At 31.1% G+C, this 12197-nt stretch overlaps 2 protein-coding genes across 3 annotated transcripts in view; one reads left to right on the plus strand and one right to left on the minus strand.

Moving 5' to 3' along the window:
• Roc2 (Regulator of cullins 2) overlaps positions 1-12197 on the plus strand; it is a 103338-nt gene that overhangs the window by 15822 nt on the left and 75319 nt on the right. The window lies entirely within an intron of this gene.
• The window catches only part of LOC141456983 (facilitated trehalose transporter Tret1-like), a 44731-nt gene that overhangs the window by 10982 nt on the left and 21552 nt on the right, over positions 1-12197 (minus strand). Inside the window, exon 2 of one of the 2 annotated variants that reach the window (XM_074133434.1) lies at positions 8537-8875. In XM_074133434.1, coding sequence (XP_073989535.1) covers positions 8537-8875 — 339 coding nt within the window. Of the gene's footprint in view, positions 1-1213; positions 1336-8536; positions 8876-12197 lie in introns of those variants that run through there. The other variant, XM_074133435.1, reaches the window with a different exon arrangement.

A 12197-nucleotide genomic window follows, 5' to 3' on the forward strand; every position in this document is an offset into this window, starting at 1 on the left:
CTCGAGAGCAAGTGCATACGTAGATCGATCGTCAAGGCATTTTTTAGCACGAGTAGTACATACAAAATTTGTAAAAATCCCGCTGAAAATGGCCGTTAAAATCTCGTTAACTGTTTGCCTGAATCTCTGATTAAATTGAAATAAATTTAAGAATAGAAAAAAAAATAACTGTAAAATTACTACTATAGACGAGTATCTGAAAAGAGACTTATAAATTTGTAGTATAATTTAGATGTACGTAATTTTTTTCTGTGGTATTTTAATTTGGTATTATTACAACACCAATTTAGTTTTGGTATTGAGAATATAGAAAATTATGTGTACACGTAAAATACTGTATTTTTTTGTTTGTTTTGTCACTGAATTTTTTTTAGAAAATTTGTTCCATAAATTAGATTTGAAATATTCATACTTAGAAATCGATCACTGAGATTGAACTTAAAAATCATAGGAAAATAAAAATTCGATTCTTAATTTTACAGGGTGCGGTGGGGGGGTTAATTTTGCTCAAAATTACGAGAATTTTCAAAAATATTACTTTGTGAAATGATACTAATTTTTATAATATTTTTCACCCGTTCTAATGAGATTCTTTGATGTACTTCTCCCAAGTTACACATCCTTTCCTCTCTCATACCCGCTTACAGGTGCAAATAATAATTATGTATTGCACCAATAGCATTTCAAATAGTAAGTAATTCCAGTGCCTGTTATATAAGGAGTTCCTATTTATGAGGGAAACAGAATTTTTTGTTTTCAGTTTAAAAAAGGGGAAAATAAATGAAGAAAAAATAGGTTAATTATACAGTTAATTAGGTTTGTTGTTACTTTCTCGTTAATTAGAATTATTCTTTTTGACTTACTCTTTTAATATCGATATAATTTTTACAAATATCGATTTTGCATGAATTATTTTTAGTCGATTAATATAAAGAAACTAAGTGGAAGTAGCATCTTATTGATCGGAAAAGAAGTGAGAGATTTTTGGCATTAATTTCTCCTCTTAAACTAAATTCTTCTTGATTATTCACCAGTAGCTGAACTATTTAGGCGATTCATTTCTCAAGTTAATGAAACTATCTTAGGACATACGAGTTTAGTCAGATAAAAGCGGTTTTAGTGACTATCTTCAATTTTTTGATTTTATTTTGTAAGTAATTAAAGCTAATATGTAATAAAGTGGCTCTATTTATAATTAATCTAAATATCCTACCTGAGACCACGTACATTTTGTTGAAGAATTCGGCGTAATCTGTAATCTAGAACTAGCTTTCATAAACAACCTCATCATGTATGTTATTATTGCCAATATCAAACTGGATGATGTGTTCGCCGCGAACAACACTTTATACAAACCCCCTCCATAGGAGATTTCATTACTAAGATCAATTTGTTGCCTCTCTTATTCTCTCTCTTGTGGGGAATGTGTATATGAAGGTCCTTTGCAGAATCTTCTTATCAGTGTTGCTAGAATTGTTGGGAGATTTCTGAATAGTTACTTTGTTTCGCATCTTATAGCCGCCTATACAGATCTTATCACGATAGAGTAGTTACGCTATAATTTTTTTTTTTTTTTACTTTATTGTATCGTTTTTAGCGAGTATTGAGATTGTGCAAATTTTTTTGTAAATATTATTGGTATCTTGTAAGCAAGAAGCATTGTAAGCATTTTTTTCTTTTTTTAATGAATTATCAGCAAGCAAAGAGTAACGTTAGGTAGCGCTTTTGCTTTATTGTAGAAAAAGCAATGAAGAATTAGAAGGAAAACAGTATAATCCGAAGCTTGTTCAGCTTTAGGGCTTCAAATTGAAGAAAACAAGATGCATTTTCCTTTAAAATGCTAGAAAATGGGGACTATGTAAAAAAATCTTTATAATGTTTGCAGAAGCGACGTTTTGTCATTGGGAGATTTTCTTTTGGATAGGATGATTGCTTGGTTATGTTAGTAATTTATTGTTTTTTCTCTGGTGTTCTGGCGACTGAAAAGACACTAGCCTCGTGACAATACATACAATGGAGTCAGGTCAATGGGCGAGTTCTAAAGCACAAGTGGTTCATCAGATTTTGAAACATTATTTCACATGTATACTTGCAGTTATTTACGAATGTAAATGATAAGTTGCAAAAAAAAAAAACAAACTAAATACGTCAAAAGGTTATAAAAATATTCTCCTCATAGTTCATTGATTTGCCATCTTTTTCTAATGTAATGGAATTTCATTTTCTGTTTTGTAATATGTGGCCTTATCTATCGCTAAATATAATTGTGCTTCATTAAATGTTAATTCAATGAAAAATTTGGTAAAATAAGGAAAAATCAAATTTTTATTTTTTAAAAAATGATAAATTTTTGCTTAATCCAAAATAAGATTATTTATCGCTTTACAGTTTTAATACATTTCTCTGATAGAAAATTTTAATTTAGTTGAATTTTGTGCTTTGTTTTATGCAATTATTGTTTTTTTACTTTTGTCTGATTGTTACATTTAAGATTCAATAAGATGATGAATCAGTTTGCAACGATTAAAACCATATTTGGCCCGTTCCTGCGCCAATTCATTGCCCACCAATGAGAAAAAATCCACAGTTACGAAAATTTTGAATTCGTTCTACTGGTGATTTTGTAAAGTACTCCCATTTTTATCAAAAACTTAGACAGTAACTCATTTCAGTTTCTGTAACTCAACCAACCCTCATAGCCACGCCCTAAAGAGGACAATATATTTCTCGAAACGTTGGCAAGAAAACGAGTTTGTAATTTACGAGGGTCGTTTGAAAAGTCCGTGCAAAAATAAAAACTACTTAATTTTTTGGGGTAAACCTTTTTTATTTTTCAACATAGTCTCCTTTTAGGCTTATACACTTCGTCCAACGCTGCTCTAGTTTGTTGATCCCTTCCGAATAATAGGATTTGTCCAAGTCTGAAAAATAGCCATTCGTTTCTGCAATCACCTCCTCGTTTGAATAAAATCTTTTTCCCGCCAGCCATTTCTTCATATTGGGGAACAAATAGTAGTCCGAGGGAGCCAAGTCTGGAGAATAGGGGGGGATGTGAAACGAGTTGGAACCCTATTTCCATTAATTTTGCGACCACAACTGCTGAGGTGTGAGCTGGTGCGTTGTCGTGATGGAAAAGGACTTTTTTGTGGGCCAATCGTGGGCGTTTTTCTTGCAGCTCGGTTTTCAAACGGTCCAATAACGATGAATAATATGCACCTGTAATAGTTTTACCCTTTTCCAGATAGTCGATGAGGATTATTCCTTGCGAATCCAAAAGGCAGTCGCCATAATCTTTCTGGCCGAAGGAACGGTCTTCGCCTTTTTTGGCGCAGATTCCTCCTTGGTAACCCATTGTTTAGATTGTTCTTTGGTCTCAGGAGTGTAGTGATGTATCCATGTTTCATCCACAGTGATGAAACGACGCTTAAAGTCCTGCGGATTCTTCTGGAACAGCTGCAAACCGTCCTTGCAACACTTCACACGATTTCGTTTTTAGTCAAACGTGAGCAATCGCGGCACCCATCTTGCGGATAGCTTTGTCATGTCCAAATGTTGATGCAAAATATTATGTACCCGTTCATTCGAGATGCCCACAGCACTAGCAATCTCACGCACATTCACTCTTCTGTCATCCATCACCATATCATGGATTTTATCAATGATTTCTGGAGTAGTAACCTCAACAGGGCGTCCAGAACGTACAGCGTCATTTGTGCCCATATGACCACTCCGAAAATTTTGAAACCACTTATAAACTGTTCTAATCGAAGGTGCAGAGTCACCATAATGTTTATCAAGCTTCTCTTTAGTCTCCTCAGGCGTTTTGCCTTTCATAAAGTAGTGTTTAATCAACACACGAAATTCTTTTTCGTCCATTTTTTGAAAATCACTCGACTTCCTCGATTCAAACGAATGCCCAACACAAAGAAATAGACCGATCTGGCTGAAACTTGGTGTGTGTTCTTCCAAGAGATGCTACTAACTAAACATAACTTCGATACGCGCCAGTGGTGCTATCTCTCTGACTTTGCACGGACTTTTCAAACGACCCTCGTATTTGGACCGATTCCTCGCCAATCTTGAATCCTAAGTTTAACAATTTAAGGTCACGAAACCTTAAGGCAGAGAAATCTACATAATTTTCTAAGATTATGTTGTTTGATGGTTCGTAATATTTCGCGTAGATTAGTGTGGTTGGTTTTTTTTTTTTTTAAAAAAAATCACTCTGTTGCACCACCGTTGGAAATGGATATAATGACCTCTTCGTAACAATCTAATGCATTTCTAACTATACTTTTTATTAACTATTTTTGGAATATTTTAAAAAAAATAATAATAATTGATAAGCAAGTGCATTCAACGTGGATCATTTTTGTGTTTATTTAAATAGAAATCGCTAGTTATTTATGCATTAATTATTTGACCCCTGCAGAAAGTGATAAATGATAATCTTTTGAATGATAACGCGTTGACGAGCCCAAGAACGCCTTTTCTTTCTAATAGCTTCCTGATATAAACTTACATTGTTTACGCTTAAAAATTATTTATTTAATTTTTAAACCATAAAGTGGATTCAAAAAGTAAACTTTTTCAATTCTAATATCGAATATTATACAATAAGTTAGAAAATATGAAAAAAATTAAAATGAAAACACTGAAATTAATAAAAGTATCTTAGAGTTTGATTATTGATACTCTTTGTTTTTTGGCATCTCACAATACTTTTGAAAATGGTCTATCGTTTAATTTGATCAATTAATTTCATCTTTACAAAATTTAAATATAAAAATTTGATAATATTAGTACCAAAATATATTCTTAAAACGAAGAAAATATCGTTAGTGCCAGTCAAATTGAACTTTTACCAATAATAAGTAAATCTGTAAATTAAGGTCTGTAAATTAAGTAATGAGACTGATTTTTTTTAAATTTTTTTATTCAAAAAGAATTACAATTCTATATTGTCACCTTCAAAATAACTTCCTTCTGAAGCCACACAGCGCTGGAGACGTTTCTTCCACTCCTCATAGCAGTGCTCGAACTCCGATACTGGAATAGCCTTCAGCTGGTCGGTTACAGCCGTTTGAATGTTTTCGACTGTCCCAAAATGAATTCCCCTTGAGGTAATTTTTCAACTTCGGGAAGAGAAAATTGTCACAAGGACTCAAGTCAGGCGAATAAGAAGGCTGAGGAGCCGCAGGAATGTTTTTACTGGCCAAAAACTCGTTTATTAAAAATTGCTGTGTGACAAGGGAACATTATCGTGATGCGCAACACCCACTTGTTCTTGATGTTTGGTCTCACACGAATGGACCCCTTTTTCGAAGTTTTTTCAAGAACCTCTCGGTAAAAGTGTTGATTGATCGTTTGACCTTGAGGTAGAAACTCTTTCTGGACAGTATCGCAGTTCGAGCACTGCTATGAGGAGTGGAAGAAACGTCTCCAGCGCTGTGTGGCTTCAGAAGGAAGTTATTTTGAAGGTGACAATATAGAATTGTAATTCTTTTTGAATAAAAAACTTTAAAAAAAATCAGTCTCATTACTTAATTTACAGACCTCGTATATTCTGGAATTTCAATTCTTTTTTTTTTTAAATATAAAATGAAATGCGTGGCAATTAAATCGTCATACAGTTACTTTCAAAGAAGACAATGTTCAGTCTGGTACCCTTAGTTTCTTACTTAATTACAGAGAATTTCCATTTCAGTAACTTCAAATAAAATGTAATGTTTCCTGTTATTAAAATTTACAGATTTTCTTGTAAAGATCTTAGTTTTTAATGCCGGATATCTTTATTATCTGAACAAGTGAACAAACGACCTTCAATGTTATAACTATTAAAACTTTTATATGATTTATTAATTATAAGAGAAAATTGATATTCAAATACTGAACTGGATTATCTCTGTTTATGTGTGCGTTGATAACATTACAGAATGAAATGAAACAAAAAAATCCTCGATAACCATCTGCTATAGTTAGAACAATACTCTAATAAAATTTTGTCATCCATTGTAGATAATATAGTATGTATTAAAAGATTGATGGAAAAATAGCCATTAAATGGTGAAAGCGGACGTTTATCGTTAAATTTAATACAAATATTAAATTTAATAATCTTTATAATCCATACAATAGAGGAGCACGTGCATGATTTTGAAAAGGACCTTGTTTAGCCTATCCAAAAAAAAAAAAGAATCTATTAAGATTCCTTATATAATTGGATGTAATTTGATTAATGTTATTATTTTTATGACCTAAATATACAAATATATATTTTAGAACATACGTTTTAATTGTCAACCTTCAACTAAGCTTTGTACCATTAAATAACTTGAAATAGGCATTCAGTAATTAAATAGACAAAAATCTAGAAATGAAGGAATATCTAAAATGAATGTTGAGAAGGGTGGACTAAGGACATCTAAAGGATCGCACAAATAAACCAGACTTGGTTAACTGTTATTATGGTTGCATGTGGCGTGATATTGCCACACTCTTATCTGTTACACAATATTACTAAAAAGTGGTTTCGAGCTTAGATTATCGGACATACTTCTTAACTACATTAGTGTAAACATGTTTGCAGGCGTAGATTTTTGAAAGAGGATCCAATTGAACGGAAAAATGCTCAAACTATGGTGGTAATTTAATCATAATCGAAATCTAACCCAGAACAATGAGAACCTCAAATTTAGTGGACAATTTTTTTTTTTCAAATAGGTCAGATGAGAAGTAAACAAAAAGTGACCTTTTTTCAATCAATTTGATATCTAGATATTTTAAATGCGATTCAAGTTTGGTTATAATTTTTCATTTTGTATTTGCTGGGCAAATTTTCGTGTTTTTGAAGGCGTTTATTTTCTCAATTATGCAAAATGTGACTGATAACATAAGTTTGTCCCAAACTTTTGTGTCTTTTAAAAATGTATTGCGTTATAACTGCCTTTTTTTTCTAATTTAACACATTGAAACGTATATATTATTTATCAAGTCAAAAAGCAAAAGCTATAAAGGGTCGCATGCGGTATCCCCGCATTAGAGAATTAGTTTTCAAATCAATTTTCGCTACCACCTTGATCGTAATAATTTGTCGCGTCCCCTGCACTTTTATAAATCACAGTTTAATAAATTGCTACTCTTGTATTACAATTAATTTAATAAATCACCAACAAAAATCTGTTATTTTCTAAAGTTTTTCACACAGTTTTTGAAAATTGTATTTTCTCCCGTATTATTAAATAGTTCCCTTTTTACAGATGTTATAATCTGAACAGATTAGGATTGTTAAAATTAGTGATACAGATCTATTAAAGTATTATATTTTGTGGAAATTATACTAAACCAGCCACACTTACCTGTCTTGAGTTTAGTCTACACTTAATATAACACCTACAGGTTAATGTAAATGAGAATCTTGATTCATCCGAAAGACAATCTTTAGATCAAAGTTTATATTTTGTTTTTTCAGCGCTTAATTATCCAATTTCGGTGAAATCTTTTTTCAGTTGTTCACATTACTATAGAACTTTAGTAGTAAAACTAAAGGCAACTAAACTATTAGCGCAACAGTCCGTGAAGGCTGAGTTTTATATCTATTGGGTACGATAAGAACGTCGCGATTTCGTTAGTTTCTGGCCTTCAATATCTGCTACAAACTTCCGAACCTTTTCCCGCAGATTTTGAACCCTTACCACTGAAATTAAGTGAATGAGACTTCGAGTTTCATTAAAACCATTAATAGTTTTTTCTTTTCTTTTAATACATTTTCTTTTTCGAGAAAAGTTCCTTTTTTTCTGCTCTGAGAAAGTTTTTCATTTAGAAGAACTTTCTCTTTATCATGATTTTTAATTGATTTGTGACTAGATTTTCTTTTATTAGATTGATTGTATTTTATTTTATATTTTGTTCCATTTTCTCTTAGTATTGCGATCTTGTTAATTCTGCAACACTGTTTTAAATCAAATGTTCCCAAGATTGAGATCCTAGAGTGTTATAGCTAATTGTGGCCAAATGTTCGATGTCCTAGAGCGGTGACCCAGTAAACCATATTTACGACAGGTGTCAAGGTTTTACAAACAATATTACTTAGAAAAGTTTTAAGAATGTCGAAATTTGGCCTGTGATTGGATTTTTATGTAAATATATAACTTGAAATTGAGTGTATGTTATTTATATTCTATAATTATATTTATTTCATAAGATTTGTAATATTTGTGCAATGATTGATTTTGCGGTATTATAATATTATTGGTTTACAAAAGAGTTAAGTACGTAGCCTAATATTCTCAGCCTCAAGAATCTTGCTTGAATATTGTCAAACATTAAGGTCAATTAGTCTTAGAAAACTGTGAAAAGCTTATGAGAAAATTCACGCGGCTTTTTCTTACTACTTTTCCAAAATTATATCGCATTCAAAGTTATAGCACAATGAAAATATAATAAAAACTGAAATAATGGACTTTTTGTTTCTCTAATTAATAATTTTTTAATACATATTATCTTTTAAAATGATAAAAAATAAATTAAGACTTACTTGTCTGATATAAGCTTGTCGATTTGAGGTTACAGTTGTTTCCAGTCCAAAATCATTGAGCGATTTCTTAGATTTCACCGGCTCAAGATCTCCACCAACCAATAACATATTTCTCTCTTTTTGACTCATTTCTTCTGGCAGGCTATTGATAATTTGATCTACTTTGTAACTTGTACTGTTTGGTACTTTAGATTTTCTACTGTTACTGTGTTGATGGTATTGCATTAATGGTTTAGTACTGCTGGCACTGTTCACAGAACTAGAGGATGCAGTTTCAGTAGCAACCACAGATGGGGTGCTATATGTAGTTGTGGATATTAGACGACAAGCTTCTGAATCCTGCAACATAAAAATGACCAAATATTGAGAAATAAGCTAGGATATTCATAGAAATTGGATAATATCTAAGACTGAACAATATAACGTACTCCATTTCTTTGTTTTGGGTCAGTTTTTAGATTTCCTTCGTCTTCAGTGTAGTTTAAGCTATTATGTAAAATATATTTCTAGTATTTCGAATGCTTATTAAGCTTAAGATTTACACACAAGCAAAAAAATACGTTTAATGACAAGTTGTCTTCTACGGGGATTTAGCTCAAGTAGAATAGGTGGCATCTTTTTTAGAAATCCTATCTAAACCATTTACAAAATTAGTGGATTTACTCTGCGGTAAGAGGTTGCTAAAAGTCAAGCCCTCTGATTGATTTTTTTTTTGTAGAGGGTTGCTTTTTCCTCGACCACAATCACCGAAACTTGATCTTTTTTGTATCCTGCGCGCTAATTACTAAGCCATAATCTTCTTGCTAAAATTTGAATTAAAAAACGATGAAATCCTACGGATTTGGGCCTACTTCCTTGTGTTATTATTCTATGTTTAGAAAAACTACACCTGTACATCATGGATGGAAACATTATCCTTCTCTACCAGTATAGTATAAGTTGTTGCGATAAAACGAAAATTCAAAAAAAAAAAAATTAAAAACCAATAAATGAGCTGTTATTTTTGAAAATGGAATAAGTCCATTTTTCCATGTATCGAGATATTTAAGGTTTTGCATTTGAATTAATTTAAAAATATTCGTAAACCTTAATCTATTCAAGTGATGTTATTAACACTATACACCTTTTAAATTTTATTATTAAATAATTATTACAATACTTAAAAAAATAATCGATTATTTTAGCTCCAAATGGACTTATTCCACTTTCAAAAATAACAAATTACAAGAAATAAAATCAGGAGTAAATTTAAGTCCATATTTTTATAGACATTATAGCTTTACTGAAATGGGTTTTTATGTAAAAAAGTAATAATTCAAATGAAGACATTTAAATACACGAATAACCAAGTTTATTTTTCTTTAATTTCAGTTATATTAAAAATATAAAAATGAACATTACTTCGTTAAGATCTTTAAAGCAAAAATAGTTATTTATTTAACAAGTGTGGAAAGTAATACTTTTCCTCACGCGAGGCAGGGTTTGCACGCACGAGCGAGCGAAGCGAGGCGAGTTCAAGTGCAAATTGCCGAGTGTGAGGAAAATACTTAACACTCGAGTTAAATATTATATTTTTTTTTGCAACCATTTATTAACTAATAAAATTAAAAATTTCATTTTTACAGTCTACAAAAAGTAATTTATTTATTATAAACATTTATTGTTATATTATACAATTATTTACATTACTTACGTATTTACATTACTTATTACATTTTCTGCTGTTTCTTTTATTGATGGAGGAGTGTTTTTCTAAACAGGCATCACTAGAATCCATTTTAAATTTCTATAAGGTAACACTATAACCTTTTTAACTGTTATAATTAATAATTATTTATTAAAATATTATTTTTATTTCTATATTCCTTTCAATTTTTATTTTATTTTTTTAATATTTATTTTTTAATTATTTAGTTACGTTAAATAAGCTTATTAAAGTTTTACAGAAAATATTTATGTTAATAACAAAACTTCTTATATCAAGGAAGCACAATAAAGTTTTTCCACCCACTTGTGCGGAAAGTGACACTAATGGGAATTTCCCCCCACTAGTGTGGGAAGTTGGGCATTACACAGCTGATTTTAATTGAGTAATGAGAACTTCCCTACATGGTTGCAGAAAAAAGATATTTTAAACTTATTTTTCTTTTACAGTTAGCATAATATCTGCTAACGAGCAGCGTACACTGAAGTAGCAATAATCAAAAATAATTGCGATAAGAAAGTTGTTTTAATTATAACTATTAGAAATGGACTTATACCACTTTCAAAAAAATCGTACTCCATTGAATGTATGATTATAAATAAGGAAAGAATGTGTCTATATCTTACTGAAATTACCATTAACTCAGTTTTTTAAAAATTGGACTTTTACCACTTTCAAAAATAACAGCTCATATATTGGTTTTTAGATTTTTGAAACTTAAAGTTAACTTTCCGAAACTATTATGCGAATTTTGAATTGATTTCCTCTTTTAATAAATGCAAGGTTTTTCCACTATCCTTCAGCCCATGAAGACCTGTATTTGGGGGGATAGTAACATATCAAACCATAACTATAGTGGAGGGGGATGCACTAATGCACATCTTCATTGTGGGAGTTTATCTATCGCCCTTTAGTTTTTAAACAAAAAACGAAAAAATCATTTAATTTTTTTTTATTTTCTCTTTGATTTTAATTCTCCTTCATTCGAAAGACTAGATTGTCTTTTAGTGTTCTCTAATCGATTACCCACAGTGTCTTATTGAATGCAATTCCACCTTCAATCTCTTTTTATAATTATTTCTAAGTGTTTTTAAATATTTCTAGCAGATTCAAATATAGGTAGGGTGAAGGGACCAGTAATTGACTGGGCACCAGTAATTGACATACCAGAAATAAACTGGTATTATAAGGGATATGAGCCGTTTTTAGTGGTGATTCTTTCAATTTCGTTATTGAGAAGCCTTTGGGCAGCAGTTCCAGAAAAATATTAATTATTGGAAGGTTCCTTGGTATCAGTGGAAGGTTATTTGTGTTAAAAGTTCAAAATCAAGGGAAAAACAAGCCGTTGCTAAGGAGGATTGATAAGAAAATAATTTTCCTTTTTTCTTATTTTTCGCTTATTTGTTCATATATTCGTGAGGTTATCAATGTTCTGTTATAATTAGTATTACTTGTAGATTTCATTTATGTAGTTTTTTTTTTAATTATAAGAAGCATTGAGGATTAAAATAGGGCTGTCAATCACTGGTCCTTAAAACGGCAATTTGCCCAGTGATTGACATGTATGTCAATTACTAGTCCTACAGCTTTTTTGTTTGAGACCAGTGATTGACTTCCTGGGAAAATGATAAGATAGGTTGATAAATTTTATTATAATTAAAAATTCAATACATTGTAAAATAAAATCATTGATAAAAATCGGCAACATAAAATAAATAGTAAAACTTCCAACAAAATATGTTTAAATTAATGAATTAGCAAATGTACGCCTTATTTCAAGAGGGCATGCAGAATGATTTATTCTGTACAGAACAACAATGTACGATCAACAAACTGGAATAATCGTGATCGCCGAACAGCTTCCGAGGCCTACGTGATTGATAAAAACGACGCCCACTTATCGGAGTTGGAAAATCTCTCTTTCTCCCTCAGTTTTGGGTCCTAGCCACATGAAAA

Source organism: Rhodnius prolixus, unplaced genomic scaffold (assembly GCF_049639745.1).
Source record: "Rhodnius prolixus isolate KJV_2025 unplaced genomic scaffold, Rpr scaffold_10, whole genome shotgun sequence".
Classification (NCBI taxonomy): domain Eukaryota; kingdom Metazoa; phylum Arthropoda; class Insecta; order Hemiptera; family Reduviidae; genus Rhodnius; species Rhodnius prolixus.